This window comes from Lonchura striata, chromosome 8 (genome assembly GCF_046129695.1).
Source record: "Lonchura striata isolate bLonStr1 chromosome 8, bLonStr1.mat, whole genome shotgun sequence".
In the NCBI taxonomy this organism is placed as follows: Eukaryota; Metazoa; Chordata; class Aves; order Passeriformes; family Estrildidae; genus Lonchura; species Lonchura striata.
In genome coordinates, this window is record NC_134610.1 from 7,334,094 (window position 1) to 7,355,593 (window position 21,500).

The 21,500-nt window shown below is 38.8% G+C and overlaps 1 protein-coding gene across 1 annotated transcript in view; it reads left to right on the top strand.

The window, feature by feature from the left end:
- NCKAP5 (NCK associated protein 5) overlaps positions 1-21,500 on the top strand; it is a 220,590-nt gene that overhangs the window by 38,599 nt on the left and 160,491 nt on the right. The window contains exon 3 of the mRNA XM_077784917.1: positions 11,109-11,242. Coding sequence (XP_077641043.1) covers positions 11,109-11,242 — 134 coding nt within the window. The remainder of the gene's footprint in view (positions 1-11,108; positions 11,243-21,500) is intronic.

Genomic DNA, 21,500 nt, shown 5'->3' on the forward strand with positions numbered 1-21,500 from the left:
CCAGCCGAGTGGGCTGGGATTATTATTATATAATAATACATATTTTTATATATTACTACATGTAAGTAATCCCATATATATTATATGGGATTACTTATATATAAGCTCCATCTTCTGCTTCATCACACCCCACCAGGTTCCTGCAAAGCCCTGCTGGGGCTCAGTTAAGCTTAGGCTGGTTCCTGTGCTGAGCCTCAGGCAATTCTCTGCTGACTGCAGAGGCTGGTGGCCTCCAGCTGCTGACCAGAGGGATCATCTGGGGCAGGGACCTTGGCTCCCAGCACAGCTGGATCTGCCTGGTGGCTGGGCCCCTCCTGGGGCTCGTGCTCTGGGCCTGTGTCCCTTCACTGCACACTTCAGGGAGCAGAGAAGGAAATACTGCCTTGCTTCATGTGGGTTCCATAGGTTAAAATCTATACCAGGTGTGCAAGTGTAGCACGAGTGACACATCACCTTTCGTTGCCTTTTTCACCTGTCCCTTCTCTCCTGCCCTTTCACAAATTGTGTTTTATTTCTGCTGGCCACTATTCTGTGGGGCAATCAAGAGGCATTTTAAAAGATTTTATTCCATTATCAGTCTCGATGAAGGGTGAGACATAAGAGATGTAAAACTCAATGCCACTCCACCAGAAGCCAATGAATTTCCTGATTACAATACCTTATAAATCTTCTTCAGTCTATTAGCTTTTGCCACACAATGCTGCTATTACCTCTAACACCAATCACCTGTATTTTTACCCCACATGGTCCTGCTACAACACAACTTTAACAGTTCTAATTCTCTAAAATATTTAGTCTTTTTGAAAAGTTATATTTTGAAACTTGTTGAAACTTGTTTCTGGTTCCATCTCTCTCTCAATAATGTCACCTCTCTTCCATGACCTTCCTAAGTCAACCTCCACTGTAACTAGTTCTTTTAAATGGACAGGCATCAATGTTTGAGAAATCAAAGTTCAGCATGACTATGAATTCATAGACTCCAATTCACTTCTCTCCCCCCACTCTCTGCCCTTCATAGCCATTTGCAAGTATGCAAAAAATGCTGTTCTGTGGAAATGTTTACAAAATAGCTTATCAAAATATTATTACCTGGTTAGAAGGAATTTAAATAAGTGTTCTGAGTCTGAGCTGACCACTGTTTGTCACAGTCTATGGAATTATCTTCCATAGACACTCCAAACAATAAAGACAGCACCTGGAAAACACATGACTTTAAAAAATATTTTTGTAAATTGTTTACAGCAGATATAGACAAAGCTCTTTGTAAACAAGTTACCCTGATTATAAAACTTTGTTTCTAAAAAGAAGATATTGTATATACCCTGTATAAAAATGCTAAACAGTTCTATGCCTAGTTAGAAATCTTAATGTAATGTAAGTCACCTTACCATAAAAAGCATGTAGCAAAGAACTTGAAATTATAATTACCTATTGTAATCTAAGATGTTTCAGGAATTTTTTCCCCCTTTTTTTCCTTAGCAGTGCCACTCTTTCTAATTTTGTTACTGACAGAGTTTTTTACTTCACACTTTCAAATACTAGGTATTCATATGGATTATATCTATTTAATGCAGTTTGCAAGTTTTTATTTGAACTTGGAAAACATTTCATTATGTTTAATTTAGAGAAATGAGATTTCTTTAATTGCTGTCTGTAGAAGCTATTAGAAGCTCAATTACATTTGCAAATTCATTTTTAAAAGTGTTATCATTTAAAGATTACTAATTAAAAAAAAATAATCATGACCTGACTATGTGGGACTTCAGGTTCACTAATAATATTCTCTCTACACCCTTCAAACTGTAAGAAAATAACCATTAAAATAGAGGAATGAATTATGCTAAGAACTGAAGCAAGTCTTCAAAATTGGGCTACCAATTGTGCATCTGAATAAATAGCAATAGTTTTATTAGGGAGACAAGGATTTCAAAATATGTATTACTTCCCCACGTTCAACACTGCAAATCTGACTGAGAGATGAGCTTTAAGGAGCTGAGAGAATGATGCAGGTGTTCCAGCTGTGTGGAGCCCACCAGTGCCTCTGCTGCTGCCAGGACACAGTGCAGCTGTGTGCCAGGACAGAGCTCACTCCAGGCTGGTGTGGCCATTGGACACAAAATGAACACACAGAAGCTTGGGGAGTTCAAGAGAGAAAAAGAGCTAATTTGGTTTTTGACCTCGCAATAAATAGAATTCCAAAAGTGACAGCGGATTGGAGGATGAAATTGCCACTTCTCCAACTACACTGGTCAAACCTACAGTCCATCAATTCTCTCCTCCCACAAAGAAGAATGCAAAACAGTCATTATTTACATGACAGTGCATCAGAACTCCAGCAGAATTATGTAAACATTAGCAGAAGGCTAAAGAAATTTTATGAGAACTTTAAGGCTTTCAAAAGAACTATAAAAGAAAACTTAACACTTTTAAAAATCAGGGCAACAGTTTGGTAACTCCTGCAAGACTATGAGGGGCATTTTTTGCTATTTCATTTCTTTTCCCAAGGTGACTCTGATATTTGGTGTCCTGTCATTGGGTTCTTCACAGAATTAAAGAGCTGCTGGGCAGTCAGAGCTCCCTTTTGGAGCAGTGGCTGCTCACCACAGCTGCTGGAGGGGATGGGCACACAGTGATACTCACCAGCTCTCAGCCAAAAGGTTTTATGAGCTATTTAATTTTTTTTCCCCTTGTAAAATAAATGTTATCACAACTGCAACTATATATACAGTACTGCTGGTGTAATAGCCTGCCTAATTCAGATTAATTGTAGGCTTGCCATGATAAAGGAGCTTCAGCACAGCAGTTATTCTGTCGCACAGATGCAATTAAAACCATATCAATGCAGTATAAATAATGCTAAATTAAGTTGCTGTCCCTCCACATGGTGGCAATTTTGAGCTAGTGCACAATGAAATCTAGCATCTTATTTTGTTCAGAAGGAGTAACTACACCAAGAAACAGTTTCTAATTTTCTTGAATAGCTCTGGAGCAGTGTTATCACCCAACAATATGAAGTGTGTAAATTGCTGCCACTGAAATATCACTAATAATAATGATAATAAAGAGCATTTCCTGTTTTTTTTTATTCATCTTAGAGGTAAGAAAAGCTTGAGGTTTACATCTGAAAGTCATGGGATACTTGTGTTAGTCTGAAATGAAGCCAAAGAGACGGATGTGCTAGCATATAGAAATTTCATAGTGGAAAATTATGTATTTGCTTCTAATTATTTAATTTTAGCTGGTTTCAAGGTATTTTTAGAAAATTCTAAAACAAATTATTTAATGTCAGTTAGGTTTTCCTCCGATTTTTTGGGCAGCCTGTCATTTTGGGAGCAGAACGCTGTTCTCAAGAGCCATCAGTTTTTCTTATTGGTATGAAAAAGCTAGAAGATACCAGCCTAAAATTAGGATACTGCTTTTTATACTATTTATATCTTACTGTTGCAAAGCTGTAGCAGGAATAAGTTTAAGGAAAATGGTTACATCATAAAATAATTAGGGAAAAAAGTAGACATCTATTATAAACCAAGGCAATGTCTTAGCCTCTGTAGTACAAGTCTGTCAGGTGAAAGGTGAAATGAAAAAATTCATTTTGATTGCAAAGCATCCACACAACCTCACCATTAACTTTCTTATTTTGAAGAGATGTGGAAGTACAGCTACTTCTCCTTCCATGAACCCTCCAAGTGTTTATGTTATTTCTGTTTTCACTTCAGTGCTTCACTGTGCTTTATATACACCTGTACCTTCATTCCTGGGAAGGCTTTGGATGTGTAAGTGTATTTGTCAGTATTCCCAGTGTAGCTGAAAAGGTAATAAGGGACAAAGGCATTTTAACTGCCACTGTTGGAAAGCCCTGCCTTCAATAGCTGATTAATTTAATCAGTCTTTCTTCAGTAAAATAATTCAGCTTTAAGCAGCCTGTTAAAGTTGTAATAAGCACAATAAGCAGTGCACTTCTTTTCTCCCCATTCTATGGGGGAATGTTTTTTTCACCCTGCAAAGTCCACTACAAGGAATGCTGCAATGTTCTGCAAAGTTGTTTGTCAGTGCATGGGTTTATTTTTGCAGAGGAGTATTGATTACAGAATGAGAAACATTTGGTTTAACAGGGATCGATGAGTAGCAAACAAAGGACACTGAAGTTTGACTCATTTTAATTTGAATGAAAATACAGTACCCAGTGCAATTCATGATGAAATAAAAAATTATATATGCTCTCTGGTTTTTAATCACATTTCTTTCCTGTCATTTGTGAGTGAGATAGGTTCAGATAGGGGACTGTAATATCCTGTGTGCTGGATTTGGGACCAGGCTGCATGTGAGGAGTTTGGGGGGAGAGCACTGGGCTTTGCAGGAGGGGGACAAGCAGGTCCACCTGCCTCTGGAGAGAGGGGAAAATCTCACAGAGAGATTCCCCACCTTCTGTGTAAGAGAGATGAGGGAACCTCCTTGGACTCCTTGATCTGTTTGATTTGCAAGGCCCAAACACAAGGTCTTGCAAAATACCTGTAACACAGGGAACATCTGTACTTCCCTTCCCTCAGCTGCCTGGGCCGTGAGCAGCTGGGCTCAGGAATGTTTTGTGGTACTTGAACAAATACCATTTGATCACCAGGCATTTTGTTGTGAGAATTAAATATTCATTGCATCAGAAAGAATGAGTTACTGTGTTAAACCAACTGGGAGACCAAGTTGCAAATCACAGTTTCTATTTCAATTAATATTTCATAATTGATTATTGAAAAATGGAACTGCTTCACCATCCCTCTCTCATCTCTTGTCCCAGGCTGTTCTATGGCTCCTGCCTGCAGCATTCTTTCAAAAGGGCATACAAGGGTGATAAAATAGTGGGCTTGAATACTTTGAATGTGCATATTCATAAGAGTATTGGGCATTGACATTGCTAGAAAACTAATTTTAGTGTGCTTCTAGTAGCTGCTATTTGTTTACTTCATTCAGTTGTCTTTGTTGTCTACTCCGTGTCTGCATTCTCTCTGGCTCTTTGAATAGATTAAAATATTTTAAAAAATAGTTTAATCTTTTCTTACCATCATTTAAATTCTTTGCAAAGTAACTGTTTGAAATCAATATTAATTGCACAGAAACTGTGACACTCTTTAGCAAATGCTTTAAAGTAGTTGTTAAAAATTTAATGTGAAGGTTATTAGCCTGATTTTGGGCAACATTAAACCTGTGCTAAATATTCTCATGTAGACTTTTTTAGTAGACAAAATACTGGTCCCATATTTGCATAATTAGCAGCACCATAGTAAACCCTTTCTTACGATGCACAGGGGAAGCAAAGAACAAATTCAAGCCTAGAGGATTCTTATTTCTACTTAATCAGTAGCTCTTTCCCCTGCTTATATAACCTTAATGATGAGATTTCATGTGTGCCTCTTGTAAGACATTTTTGATATTTGAACTAATCAATCAGGTTATATCTAGCTGTTCTGAAGAGCTGCTTTCCATGAGACCCAAGACTAAGCTAAAGAGAAGGAGGAAGGAGCAGTTCCTAATGGAAGTGCTGATGGATAGCAATGCCCTGTACAGCCTGCATGGTATGTGTGCACCCCACACCTCTAATTCTTCACTTGCAGTCATCTTTAAATCTTCACACACCTACATGCTTTTCTTTAACATACAGATAAAATTATTGATTATGACGGTATGTTTTTTTTATGTGAGAGATAAATTAACAAGTTAAAAAAGAAAATGCTCTGATGTGGGTAGGCTGACCTCAGCCTTGGGTCAGCTTTGCTTCTGCTTCCCATCCTCAGCAGGACCTGGGGGACAAAAAATTGCAAAAAAGTTTGTTCACCAAAATAAAGACGGGGAGATGGGGAGTTTTGGAATGAGAAATTTGCTTGAGTAAATGCTTGACCCTAATGAGGAGAAATCAGCAAGTGCTTCTCTACAAAGAATTTTCATGAAATTGGTCCTGCCATTCTGATGAGACATTTGATGATTTTACCAGCAGTAACAGGTAACAGAGGTAAAACTCCAAGTCCCTGAATTAGAAGGCTTTAATGTCATCCATGTCTAGATTTAAAGTTAACAATGAAATAGCCCTGAAACGAAAAAGAGGGAAGACATCAGCATTTCTGTGCCAAACCCTGCCGTGCCACACATTCCCTCTGTGTGCTGGTGTCAGGCTGTTCAGAAGCAAAGGACCTGTTGTGCATCCCTCACCCCACGACACCACGTGCTGCTGTCTGCCTTCCAGGCTGCCACCTGCCCCATCCACACTCACACCTCCTCACTCCACCACCAGACATTTGCACTTTGGTAGAACGTGGAAGAGCCGGCTGCTGACATTTGTGACACGTCCCAAGGTAATTAAGGGAGACACAAATGGTTGAGCTCCTCTTGGCAGACACCTGTATGGCTGCACAGGGTTAGTCCTTAGATTGAGAGCACAGCTATTAACCACTAACTCAGAGAATAAATGGTGCCTCTTGGTCTCTTCATGGAGTGCTGAGGAACAAGTCACATTTCTCTGTCAAGCACACGCACTCCTTCCAATTCAGTTATAAATGCTTTTCATGCCTTTTGTTTTGAGCGCGAGTAGCTCAGGTTGGATTCCTTCCTAAACTTTTAGAAGATAACGTGAGGTACATGTCCCTGCCTGGGTGAGGAATGAAACATTTTGACACGAACATTTCCACAGCTACACAAGAAGGAGCTTGCTGAAGTGCAGGCTCTGGCTCAGGAGCATAATGAGCAGCCCGTGAAACTTTGTTCCGTGTTAAAATATTCCAGTACTTGCATGAAAGTATCAGTAGAGTTTGCTAACACTGTCTTTCACTCTAGTTTGTTCACATGAATTTTTTGCCTGTTTGGAAAGTTGTCAGGAATTTGACTGGGTGGTGTGATGAAAGTCAGGCTCTCTGGGGAGGCTGAAAAGGGGAAGCAAGAATCAAGTAAAGGTTATGCTTCTAAGAAGGGAAGGGTACAGCTGTGCTGCAGAAGGCAAGGAGAGGAAGTAGAGAAAAATAGTTTGAGCAGAGCTTGTGGAGAGAAGAATCTGCAATTAAAGAGGAATTGGCAAGTGGGAATACATAACTTCATTGGAAGATGGCAATGATTTTTCTAGTGCTAAAATGAACTGAAGCATTTCACATGACACTTTTTTTTTATTTAACCTTTTCTTCACAGAGGATGCTAATTCTATTACTTTCTATTAAGCTTATATTCACTATAAAACCTTTAACCAGTTCTATTTATTTCTTCTCACACACCTTTTAGGTTTTTTTTTGCACAGGAATAAGCGGGGTTAGCACAGCGGAGCCTATAGAGTTCATTATGTCAGCACAAAATTCCTGCAGTTTAGGGATATGTTTTCTTCTTCCAAGAGACAAAAAAATCTAAAAAAATCTCTTTTTAATCCTGGCCTTTCTTTATTTTAGGCTCACTTCTCTCTTCTGACACTTCATTATGGATTTTCTGTGTTTGAATAAAAATCTAGTTTTCTTTTCTGGTGGATAAGGTCACTACGGCTGGGAGCTACTTTCTGTGTGTAGTATACTTTAGTGTTTTGTGTCCTGCAGACTGAAAACTTCCCAAGTGTGGGTGGTCTCTTACACCTTTTTCTCCCCACTTCACAGTATTTATTGTCTGTGATCTGGCTGAAAGCAGATCTACTTTCTGTCTGCAAGAAATGGCAGAAGTGCTTCAAGGTTGCCAATAAATTCTTGTGAAGAATCCCGGCAGTGAGGGCTGATGGTGTTGTTGCTGTGCAGATGTCCTGTGGGCAAGTCTTGGCCCCATTCATACAGGAGGGTTTTGGTAGCTAGGAAGAGAACTCAGAATTTCAGGGTCACAGGTCAATGCTGTTGTTTGTGGTCTTGCAGCCTTGTGCCTGGTTTGTTGTTCATCCCTAAACCTGAAAGGAGCAGGAGTTTTGTACAGCAGCACTACATGCTCATGTAACTAATAATGTGGTGTAATTCTTGCCCATGGGTGGCTGAATTGGAACTGGACATTTAGGTCATTGCAGAAGTTCCTCATGTTTAGTGATTTCATTCCTGAAATGTTATTGTTCTTGTAATGCACATGTGTTGCTTGTTTAAGAGTACTTTTCCTTAAGGTAATTCCTATGTTCTTTCTTCTTAAAAAAAAAGTCCCCATGTGGATTTGCTGATCTCTTTGTGTAGGATGTGTATTATCACACAGCCTTCCCCAAGTGAATAGGAGTAAATGGCAGCAACAGCATTCTCTGACCTATCAGCAAGAGGTAAATGAAACTTAGAAATAGCTTGCACAGCTCTTTGACCTGTAGGGAGAAGTTTGGGTTTGTAAATCTGTGCTGTCTATGCAGTTCTCTTCCAGAAGGTGTGTGTTTGTGATGAGCAGGAGCTTGGCTGTGGGTACAGCACAGTCCTTCTGCAGGACAGGCAGTGGAGCTGTGGCAACCTGCAGAACACCTTGGCAGCGAGATGGAGAACAGGAGACTCATCTGTTAGAGTGTCACTTTTTGTCTGTCCTGTCCTTGGAGATCTGGCTTTGTACATCATGTGGGAAGATTGATTTGGGGACCAGAGCATGATCAGCATAGCAGACAGACAGAGGTAGTTGCTGTGTAGGTAGGAACACAGTGTGTGGTAACTGGGAGTGGGGCTGGGCCCAGCCTCATCCCCAGTGGGCAGAGCTGGAAAAAGCAGGTGAGCAGCATTGAATGAGCCATGGAGTGCCCAGGGGCACTGAGCAACCACCAAAGGGAACAGAGGTCACTCAGGTGCCATGCATGAACATGAGGGGTATAAAAGGTTGGGCTACAGAACAAGAGGGGCAGATGCTTGCAGCCTTTAGTGCAAGAAGTGGTTTGAACTATTCTGATGTGGTAAGGTGTTGCTTAAAGCCTTCTGAAGTTGTATGGTGATCCTCTGTGGCCATCTGACTGTGGCACTGCTGTATCACAATAGAGATCATTGTGGCTGTTGTGATGCTGACTGAGCCTTGAGGGCATGGCTGATTCTCTGGTTTACAGTCCTTGTTGTAGTTTAGCTTTGCTGTGTCAGGTAGCTCAGGAACAGCCTTGGGTTAGCTTGGCCACTCGAGTGTTCATAGTAGCAACTGATTTCCTCCAACGTGGCCTCTCAGTTCCTGTAGGAACAGCTGCGTACTTGGTTTTTAGCACAGTTTCTGTAGACAGCAGAAGATATTCTGAAAGCTTTTCTTAAGTCCTAGGTGGTAGTTATATATTCCTTTTATGTGATTTTCCTTGTTACAAACTGACTCAGGTGGTCCTAGATGTCCCTTTAGCAGCAGTGAAGCTTCCCTATAAGAGGAGATGCTGACAGCATTCAGCAGGAGTTCCTGGAGCAGGATCATTTTGAAGCTGGCATTGATGGGATCTAAGCTGGAGCAATACTGACTGCTGTGAATATTCTTCCCATATCATCAGCCTGACTTATCCTCTGTGAGCCAATTGCTGTCTTCTGCCTGGTGCTGAACTCTCTGCTCTTCCTCCTGTGGCAGAAACTGAGGATTACTCAGCACCTGGCAAAACATGGCTATGGAACACTAAGGCCAATGATTAGATAATTCAGTTAAAAAATGTGTTTATTTGCCAGTAATTTATTTCTTCTTGTGCAGTTTTCCATTTTCCAGGTATTACATATGGCCAACCAGACAGAACCCCTCTGTTCTCTGAGTAATTCCCCTTATTTTTTCACAAGCATATAGATATTTCATTTAAACCTTTTCAGCCTCCCTTTGTGGCATCTGCTTATTTATCACTGTCTTTAAGATCTGTTTTCCACTTGGCAATGTTCATATTTTTAGTCCCCTGGTTACTGCTATTGTAAATTATTATCCAGTAAGATTTATAACTGTGAGATTTGTACAAATAGCCTGTCTTCCCCATTTAATGGCTTATCTCTAAGATACCTTTGTTATTTACTAATGAAACTGTATGGATAATTTTAATATATGTTTTTGCAGGTGTGTAATGAAAATTAAGGTCAGACATGGAATTACATCAGGCTGTCTGACAGGCTGCAAATCTCCCAGCACCATAGGCACAAAGCAGATGGGTGGGGATCCCACTGTAGCTTTACAGTGACCCAGGCTGTTCCTAGGCATGGGAACCCCATCATTGACAGGGAATAATGTAGTGCCACATGAAATCCTTGGGGGGTTTATTGATTTGTTTCCTCATTTAAATTCACAAGGATAAAATTTAATTTCCTTTCATTTCTGTTTAACAGGGGTCGCATGGAAAAGCCTGTAAACACATTTTTTTAAATTGCAGTAACATTTTTAATAACTTTCAGGTTAATTTTTATGCTCTTCTTAAATCATATTTACTCACTATTGAAATAAGATTTTAAAGTCTTTAGGTACCCTTTATATGATGCTCTTTATTTATTTTTTTAAGAAGGGTTAGGCCATGACATATGCAGATTTATCCAGGTAGTGGTGTATGTTATGGGTTGTGTTTTTTGATCCTATATTTTAAGAAGTAGCAAAACTCTTTTCCTAGTTGCCTTTGAGAGCTGTTAGTAATATTAATGATACTTTCATTGGTTTGATTTGTACACAGATCTTAAAAATGTATTCATTATTGTATTTCATTGTCATAGTATTTCACCAAGTAAATTCAAATAAACTCTGTTCTACTGATAGGGGTCCTCCTCTCAGCCAAAAAAAACCCAAAAAGAAAACCAAAAACTAGTAGCTGCAGAATTTTCTCCTTGTGAGATTGAAGCATTCAGGGATGGGTGATGAGTTGACCTCTTGATTTGTTTCATGCTTCCCATATCTGCATTTAAGCAAGATGGGTCACAGATCTCAAATATATGTTTTTGTATTTATTTTGAATGGAGGTAAAGGAAATGCATTTTGAAGGAGAGGAGGGTGGATGTTTGTTTTTCATTATGCTGATATCCATGAGTGAGCTGAGGAAGGGTAGCTCAGTCTGGTGGGACATTCTAAAAAAATTCTTTGCACTATAACATTGTGCACAAAAAAGATGGCACTGGTTTAGTAGGGTAATTATTTTGATTTGATGATGATTTTTTTCCCCAAATCAAATCTCAATTTTTTTTTTTCCCCTAAAAGTGTGCTTTATGTAAAATTAATAAAATTTTATGGTATTTCAGCGTGAGAAGCTGATCCATGAGCTGGAGGAAGAAAAGCATTTGAGACTTGAGAGCGAGAAAAGATTACGGGAGGTGACGCTGGAGTCGGAGCGGAGCAGAGCCCAGATGCGGGGGCTGCAGGAACAGTTTTCCAGGTATGAAGCACAAGTAAACTGCATTCAAAATATGGCAAAAACCTCCTTTGGTGCAGAGACATTGTCCAGTCCGGTTGATAATTTGAATGGATCTAATCTAAGGCAAAACCTCCTCTCCTTCAGAAATTCTGTAAACGCCACTGGCTCTTGGTGAAATGATTGTTTGAATACTGAAAAGGTTTTTATCATTTTGTGGGATGGTGAAAATTTTCATTTCTAGGGATTTTGTGTTTGCTGGAATTCCAATAATTTTCTAAGTGTAGGTCTTCTCAAGAAGTATATGTCACTCATAAGTCAGTTTGTAAGCAAGAATGGGTTTGATCAGTCTGAATAAAGAGAGGAAGAAAAAGTGAAGCCTTTGGGCAGCATTGGACAAGCTCATCCTTGGACCTACTTCAGATCTCTTCCTGCATTGCCTGGGCCACAGCTTTGGGCTAGAACAGAGCTCCATTTACAAGAGAACCAGTTTAGAACAGGGATCAACACAAACCATTCATATGGTAATAGTAAGGATTTGAGTTATTTATTGTTTTCATGATACATCATTAGATCTTGTACAGCAAACAGATTTTTTTCGTTGTTTTTGTCATGTGCACAGAAACAAAACAATCCAAAAACTCAAAAGCAACAATGGAATTTCACGTGTATTTTCCATCAAGACTGAATATTAATTCCTTCCCTTAGACCACTGAATTGTTAAAAGCTCAAGTTCAGCTTAATAAGGTGAAAACAACTTGGAGGTTTTTTTTTTTCATTGATTAGGTTTCTTGGGGGTTTTAGGGTTTTCTGCTTTGGGCATTTTTTGGTTTATTTTCCTTATTTCCTTGGTGTTTGCTATGCTCCTTCTCTGATTTGAATCTGGGTTTCTAGGCAACACTGCAAAAACCATTGATAGCAATAATAAAATTTGTTCTCCTCTGTTACTTTGTGTTTGGAAAAATTTGCATTAATTCTCTGCAGAATTCAAAAAATCTATTTAAAAGAACATAAAGTGTTCCGTTAATTCTGAAATTCTCCATTAAAAATGCTAAGGACATTTCTTTTTTTAGTTTTCTGTTGTTCCTCCTCATTGATCCTTGGCTTCAATTTTACTTATTCTGATGAGACTCCTGGAGTAATACACACAAAATAAATCCATCCCATGAGTATTCCTGGTTAGAATATTTTGCTCTATTGTATATTAATCTTTGTTTAAGGAAGAATTTACTGAGGTCCTGATTTTAGAACAGTATTATTGCTGCAATAGCTAGAAATCTGTGACATTACCTTTGAAGGTGTTGGGGCCATGGTTACGAAAAGAAGGAGTGAGGGGGAGCCAGTTTTCAGAGTGATGCTCCCAGTACCTTCACAAAATTTTAGCTGATGCATATTCAGATCTTTTCAAGAGAGCTCGTCATTATTCCTGTGGAACTGCAATAGTCTGATTCATTTCAACCATGTTTCTGAAAAGAAAAACTATTTATTAGTCAGGATCCCTGAAGTCCACTATCTTCAAATTAATCCATTCTTTTTCTTTCACTTCTGTTTGCAGTTGAGTGTGCTTGGGTCTGTGAAGCAGAGGGACACAAGTTCTTTGAATTAAAGTTGTTTGTCTCTTTATGTCTGTCCCTCTGATTTAGATAAAGGTGAAGTGCCTCTAAATCAGCACTATGTTCTTTTTAAGGCTGTCTGCACACTGGCTAAACCTTTTGTAGGCAAACTTAAATATAATTTTTCATTAATGGCAACTTGGTTAGCTGTGTTATTCCAGTGAGAAAAACTCCTGCTGGCCTCATCAGGCTGTGGTTTTATTTTAGTCTAAGCCAGATGCTAGGAAGAGAATGAGTCACTTAAATATTTTGTTTTATTTTAAAACATTATCTTCATTATGATGAATATTAGAGGTTATTTTTGTCAATTTTTAGTAGACTATTAAGATATTTGCTTACACAAACAGCCTTTCTCTCTAAATGAGTGTATTTTTTCTTACCCTGTTTGAACAAATAATGAACTGGAAGCTGGATAATCTTGTGCTAGAGATTCTGTATTGTTTGAAGGATATGTAACCTTTGCTTAATTTGAGCACAATTAAACAGGACAAGACAAATGATGATGGAAGGAAATGTTAAAATCAAGTGAAGAAGATGACTAGAGAATAATATTTTGGACTCAAGCATTCTGTCTTTCAGATGTGGATAGATCAATGTAAGAACATATACTACACCATAAATCTTCTATGCATGTGGAATTCCTGAACTGAGAGGATTTACCTAGACATTTCTATATATATTTCTTCACATTTCAAACTATTTTCTTTGCATGATGGAAAGAATGAAATATAATAGTTGGTGGTCATCTATAAGTTGACCTTCGTAATCAGGAGAGCAATGCTCCCTATTCCTAAATGAAATTGTGGGGAAGCTTTAATCTGTCATATAATCATATGGTTTGAGATGGAGAACTTCAGAAGGTGAGGGGCTTCTTATTGAATGACATTTCTGTTGTTACCAAGTAAGCAATATTTCAGCCTAGTAGTCTGAAATAAATCGAAGTTCTTTCTTAACACCTGCATAAATCTGCCAGAGCCTTAATGTGACACAGTAGTTAGTTTGATAAATATGTGATACCTGCTGAAAGAGCTTTTAAACTGAATTTTCTTTTCCAGAATTGTAGCATGTGTCCATGTAGTTTTAAACCTGTTTTAATTTTATTGGAGGTGAAATATGTTTGAGGTGTGGAGAAACCTTGCAGGAAAAATATTTAATACCAAACTTGGGTTTTTACACTGCAGTTGGATACTGTTATTTTTACATTGCCTTAGTATAATCTCACCTTGAGTTGAAAAGTTGATGTTTTCTTTCTTAAACCCACTGAGATCTGTTGCTTTGCTGCAGCTGTTAAATTCCAGAAGGCTCTTTTTGGCATGGCATTGTACAGCTCAATGCACAGAGACCTACCCTATAAAAAGAAATCAGCCCAGTTTCTTCCAAGAGAGTGCCATGCAGTCTTAGTTTCCCACCTCTGTTGTGGTACACTGTGTCTCATTTACCTCCTTGTTGTTGGTTTTAGCTGTGCTTTTCCTGCTTTCAGCATTTTCCTACAACAGTAGGAACAGACATGCAATGACTCTGCCCACAGCAGTAGGTGTGATTTATGGTATCATTCTAAAAAGCACACTGATAGACACAAAATAAATTAATTTCATTTCCCTGCTGTACATCAGTAAGCAATAGAACTTGTTGGCTTTGGAAAGCATAAGGTTCAGGTGACTCTAAACTGAAATTAAATGTTAAAGCAGTAAAAGAGGTAGCTTTACTTAAGTTTCTTTGATCACTATTTTGGTCTGAATGCAACAAGTTCAATAAACACTATTATAAAGTGGAACTGGAAACAGTAACTGAAGAGCCCATTATCAAATCTTAAAATCCCTTTTGGGTATATTTCAAAAACTGTTTCAGTTAAAGTTATGTTGTTTATTGGTACCAATGTCTGTGACTGGAAAATTGCCTCAGGCTTTTAGATGTTATTGGAAAAGTAGGAAATGGTCCTTGTTTGATCTGCCAGGGCCCTGTGAATGGGATGAGTGCAATTCTCATTAGACTGTGTATTCCCCTCACTTTAATATTGACTGTAGGGTTAAGCCAGTTGCTTCTGACAAGGGAAAAAATGACTGCTACAATACTTGGCATAAAAGAATGGTGTGGTTGTAGGTTTAGGCACATCCTTCATGTATTTTCCAATTATTGTAATTCCCCTAGCTCTACTCTGTCTTGTCAACAGGTGAGTGGGAATGATAACTGTTCTCCTTGCAGCTGTGATAAGGAGTTTTTGTGCATGGCATCAGCATGTTTATGTGGAGTCATCACATTGTAATTTCCAGGGTTTGCTCAATCTGGAGGTCACACCTGCTTTCACCTCTGTGGCCTTGCTGCCATGGCTGCTAATCCACATCCCTCTGAGGCCATGTCTGGGAAGTACACAGGAGCTCAGCTGGCCCTGTGTTTGGCCATTTTGCCTATGGTCAACCATTAATAACATTTAAATTAATTTCTGGGGAGATTAAAATGCTGGCAGCTATTGATGGCATTCCTTTGATTCTGTCATAGCAGGGGTGAGTAAGGTGCTACGTGGGAGTTCACTCTTTTCTCTCAGAGGGATGTTACAGAGGAAGTTGTCTGCAATTCTTTGTGTAGCCCTGCAGTGACCTCCTGCCATTCTCCCTGCATGGCCTGTGTGTAGGGCTGTTGTAGGAGACAGGCTGGCCCAGAGACAGAGTCTGTATCAAAGGCTGACCTTGTCATCCTGCCCTGTGGTTTTGATACCACTGGATTTTATGAGCTGATACTGTATGAAATGTCACATTGGAGGGGAGCTGGTGAGTGAGTGTCACACACAGGTGAGTTCTCCACGTCTGGTGTGTCTCTCCTGTTCACCTGCTCCTGCCTTGCTGCCAGCTGCAAGATGTCAAACATGGGGAAAGTTGACCCTGAGTGGCTGCCAGGTGCCCACCCAGCCACTCCCTCACTTACTGTCTTCCAGAGGGCTGGAGAGAAAAGAATAGCAAAAAAGCCCTCATGGATTGCAAACAGGAGATCACTCACCAGTTACCATGAAGGGGAAGGATTTGACTTGTTAAAGATTAATTTAATATTGCTAATTAAATATAGTGTAGGGTAGCAAAACACAATGATGGAACTAAAACCACTTGTTCCCACCCATCCCTTCTTCCCAGACTCAATTTCATTCCTTCACTCTTGGTTCTTCCATCTCCTCCCCTGAGCAGCAGGGTGGGTGTCAGGGATGTGGGGAAGGCTGCTGGATGCTACAAGCCTCAGGACATGGTGTGAATGCTGCTTTGCTGGGACTCTGGCCCACTGCTTAGGGAATTTACCTTATCTTTTGATTAGAATTGACAGAGTTAAAGAATGAAGTTTCTTTTAGATTAACACTGTTGGGGTGAGTACATTAGTATTTTTATTTATGTGCTTCTACAACACTTAGGTACATATTTCATCTATAACAGTTACTCAGAGCTGTCAAGAACCATTCTAAGATCCAGGAGCTTTTGTGTGAATAGTTTTCATCTGACAGAAAATAAAGGAATGGCTTTACTAAACTCATTAATCTAAGCCCAAAGAGGAGATTGCTTCAAGTTTTTAAGGAGTTTGACCTCACTCAATTTCTGGGCTACTGTGTACTAAATATGCTGGTTCCCTGTTGTTTGAGCAACAAAAAGTAAAATGAAATTTTTGTCATTTTTGATACCAGTTTTTTCCCACTCTTTAGTTCTGTGTATGAATACGATGGTTTTGAAAGTACATGCACATGAGAAATACCTTCAGTGAGTATGGTGGCTCAGTTTTCTTCAAAAACAAAATACTTATTCTTGTTTTAGAAACCATCAGGTTGAAATAATATTTTCATACTGAAGTTGAGAAAGAACAAAAGCAATGAGCTCAGAATGACTGCAGAGAGCGACTGAAGAACCAGGGTAAACTTGAAACGCAGAACTCATGCTGGGACCAGAAATTATAGCAGATTTTATTGCATGAAGAATATTGACTTGTGTAGCACTTGGAGAGAGCAAAGGATTGCTTTGCTCCAGGCATTATTCAAGATGCACAGGAAGGGACCTGCAGTTCTCCATTTTTCTGTGGGCTCTGGAGGCACTGTGGCCACATGAAGAACAAGCCCTATTTCAGTACCCACTGCACTGGTAAATCTTGTGGTGGTATGTCATGACAACCCTTAGCTGCTGAAAACTTCTTGCATGAGGACCAGAGAAAAAATATTAAAGAGGAAATGGAGGAAATACCCAGACAGTGTGGTGATAAAGGCCTTAAATCTTTACTGTGGAATAATATTGTGGAGAGTCACCTTTGAAACTGTGTTATCATCAACCTTTTTGTACCCAGTAATTCAAAGAAATCTGTGTAAATAGAAATTATGTCGCCATAAATGGATTAGATTTAAACTAGGTAAGAAAAGGTGAGAAAAAGGCCAGCAAAGAACAAATGTTCTCTTAAGCTCTGTCATGGATGACTCTGCTAAAATAAAAGGCTGTTTGTTTGGGGTTTTTTTTTTACATGTCAGTCTGGTTTGAGCTACAGGACTGTCCAGCAGAGTTTTTTCCTACACTAACCCAGTGATTTCACCTCTCTTTGACTTCTTGTCCTACCCTGTTGTGTTGTACAATGGCACTTTTTATTAATGACCCCTTTCTGACGTGGAGGTTATGGGACAGTTTTGAAACCTCCATTGCACAGCCTGGCAGGGCTGGTGGTCTTTCCTATGCTCCACAAAGTCACACAAAGTGAGTATTTGCCCTGGAGAGTCAGAAAGACACACATGTTTAAAATCAATATAAATAAGACTGATTCTCTGATTTCAAGATTAGCTTTAATTGCTACCCAAATAACATGGATTCATCCCATTTTAGTTTATTGATCTTCTCAGACTTGTGGTTTCTTTTGTCAAATGATTGAAAACCCGTGCTTAATATGAAATTTGCAGATTATAGACTGTTTCTCTTTACTAATGGATCAGAGAAACGTGACTTTGTGATCACAATTTTTATGGTTGTTTTCCTGTTCAATGCTTGAGGTGGCTTGTATTAGTAATTTTTCTGTACTATAAAACTTGTAAACTGTAAATGTAACATTAATAGGCAGTGGTGTGCATTCAGATTGATGGTGGTAGGTGCAGAGCAAATTAAACCATGAGTGAATAATATGATTAAAAAGCTGGCATAAAGTCAAATGATCTTCATAGTTACACTTCTCTTTTATGGACATGATTGGGATCGTCAAAGGTTCATTGGTTGACTGAGTCTGTGTTTTACCATTACAGTTTTACATCAAACTAAACCAGGGAGCCTCCACTCCCGTTTTAATTGCAAGCAGATAGAATCTGATCCTGAAGAGTGCTTATCCTTTTTAAGATTCTGGGGTGACTACTATGAATCTGATCTAGTGGGTGGCATCCCTGTCCATGGTGTGGGAGGTGGGAGTAGATGATTTCTAAGGTCCTTTCTGACCCAAACCATTCTATGATTCACCTCTCATTAAGGGCAGGAGGAAAAGAATGTTCCAGGTACTTTTGAGAGTTTAAATAGCACTTAAATAGTAGAAAGATACAGATTTCTGGGAAAGAGGAGAAGATCATGAAATCCTGACTGTTGTCTCTCTGAGTAGAATAATAAAGGACTACTTTGTTTTGTCTCCATTTAAATCAAGGGTTTCTGGTTTTCAGGTGTATATGAGGCAGGGAGGAGAAAAGGCCTTTCACAAAACTACTCTAAAGGAAGTGGTACAAGAACAGTACAGGAGATTGGGCACAAAGATGTCCCTGTCTGGATACCACCTGTTGTACCCAAAGGTGGGCTCTGTAGATAGGGACTTCTGCTCTCCTCAGTGAGAAACTTCTTTGGAATCACATCTTTACTCACAGTTTGCATAACTGATTTTCTAATGCTGGTAAAGAGCTGGTCCTTGAATGTGACCAATACATAATTTGCAAATATAATCAGTTTTTCATCCTGCTCTGTGTAACCTTTTAAGTATCTCCACTAAGTAATGAAAATAGAATTATTTATCAGCCTGACTTGAAGTGGTAATGCATTTTTTCAACCTAGTAGTAATTCGTAGTCTGCATAGATTGGATTGTTTCACAGGAGAATTATTATGGTAATTTTAACTTTATCTTAGAACTTGTAATTATTCCATAGTATTGTTCTAATGCAATGGGTTATGCAGCAGTTCATTTGTTTTTCAGTGCTCAAATTTGGACAGGACAACTTAAAATTTTTATTTTTAATCTTATTCTTTTACCAAAACATTTTGGAAATGTTTGCCTCTATGCACACATTTCAAATATCATTATTAAATGTTGCAGTGACTACAGTTAAAGCTGAAAAGCTATTATACTAGATGCATACTTCTGTGGAGTTTTGCTTTTCAGGGTATATGATAAACATTAAGAGAACAGGATGGAATTTTTTTTCCTTGTATTTATTGGCTTCTAATTATTCATGCCTTACTCTGATACTACATTTTCATAGTTACTCTACAAGTCTGTCCTCGGGGATTTGTCTCCTGAAGGCATGAGGAGTTTGTTCTAGCTGCATGAATATTGCTTGTTCATTTTCTTGACATATATCATGTAGAGGAAAAAAAAAAAGGATTTAAAAAAGAAAAGATGCTTGGTTTTAGTCCATCAGTATCAGCAAGGACAGGTGTGAGGTCCTTCTGATTCTTCCCAGATTTAGATCTACACTTAGCAGAGGGAATGTTCCTTGGAAAGAAACAGGCATTTCTCTTCTTAAGAATGAAACAGAGGGACAAATTGGACAGTTTTATTTAAGTCATCTGACATGATTCAAGCAAACAAGGGACATTGGTGGGCCAAATCCCCACCAGCTCCTGAAAGGGGCCAGGTAATTGCACTAAAAATGTAACATAAGAGTTGGGTATGTCTGGCTTATGGCAGGAAGGGATCTCAATAATTACTTTGGGCTTTGCCTGTAAAGGGTTAATTGCTGCAATCTTGATAGTTTTGCGGTATCATTAATCATCCTGAACTTACATAACTAATATTGTTATAACTCCTAACTCTACAGGGATTCTGTCACAATTTAGTAACAATTACTGTCTTCTATTTCAGATAGCTTATATTGTAGAGTATTGCCAAAAATCTTAATGTGATTATCTTTGGTCATAATGTGTGCTTCAGTTTGCAGATACTGTAAGCAAATGTAGATTGATTTGAATGATTGTTTCAGTTTAATGTGGCTTTAATTCTGTGTGTAGTGCCTGCCCCATAATCTCAAATTTTAACAATTGGGCACTGCTACTCCTCAGTCAAGCTGTGTGTTAAATAGCATTAATTAAATACGTATTTCAGAAAACATCCATCTTCTAATCATGCAGTGTAATAACTACAGATAGGTTATCCTGAAAACATTGTCGAGAGGATGTCAGTAGAATATTGTATTGCATCAAACAATGAGCTCTTGTGACAACCAGATAATTAAGGATATGCTGCAAAAGGATTTGGAGAAATTGCAAATCCAGTTCAGAACAAGTCACATTATATAAATCACTTTTAGCCCTTTAGGATGTTGTTGCACTCTTAGTTTACATTTTACCTTGAAGAAGATTTTTTTTGCCTCATTCTGTTCCATGATAACTGGATTCCAGTTCAATTGCTTTCTAGGAAGATAAGGGATTTTACTCTTCTTGGTTTTCACCTCCACTCTAGATAGGAAGGAAGTGGCATGCAAGGGAAAAGCTGTATTTGTCATGAGAAAAGTGGTTAGGGGGAGATGTGAGATCTTGAGACTTAATACTGCAAGGAACAGGGATTTCTGTAGTCTTGTTTTGGCACAGGATGTTGTGCTGGATTTTAGAACTTGACATATCTTTCTCTGCAAGTGTTTTTGTTTCTTTATATTTTTGTGGGATTTAACTGTCCATGTTTCCATGTCAGTACATAGCAGAGAAAGTTGTACATCATACCAGAACTGGAAATCCAAGCCAGTTGTGTGTTTTGCACTGAGCCTTCATTCTCTAGGAATACAGATTAGATTATTAAACTGTACTACCCTTATCAGAGTCTGCAAGCTGCAGTCTGTTAATTGAATGAATTTGGCATGACTTGAGACACTGCCTCAACCTGATCAGAAGGAAACATTGTTCTGTCTTTAGCTGTAGGCTTCATCCTTCATCCTAAAGCCTTTTTGTAGGCACTGAGTTGATTGTGCTTTTATTGCTGTGCACTGTTTGTCTTCATAGGGAAGATTCCTTCCAGTTTGTGTCTGCTAACCATGAGAAAGCTGATTCTTTAATAGGTCATATGGATTTATAAACAAGTAACAGTGCCCTTGTGTATATGGCTTTTTACTGGAAAAAGCAGTAGCAAACCAGGAAATTCTGACCAACACTGCTACTTTATGAAAGGCAGGTAAGGCAGAGGAAGGTAACCAGTAGATTAAAAAGCCAGGGACTTGGCTGGTTTAATTACAGTCACAATTACAACACACCAAAGTGAGTTTGTGTTGAAAGTGGCCTACAGTGGAGATCCCTCCCATTGGCCTGTTGAGTGCAAGTGAATCTCATCTTGTGAATTCTGTTAAAGGCAAAATATTTATTCATCTTCTCAAGTACTGCAATGTCTGCTGTTGCTATACTTTTATTCTCAGACTGTGCAGAGAAAAACCACAGAACAATCCAGCTGTCAATGTCTCCTTATGAGGCAAATGCCTCTCAAATTCTGTTCTTAC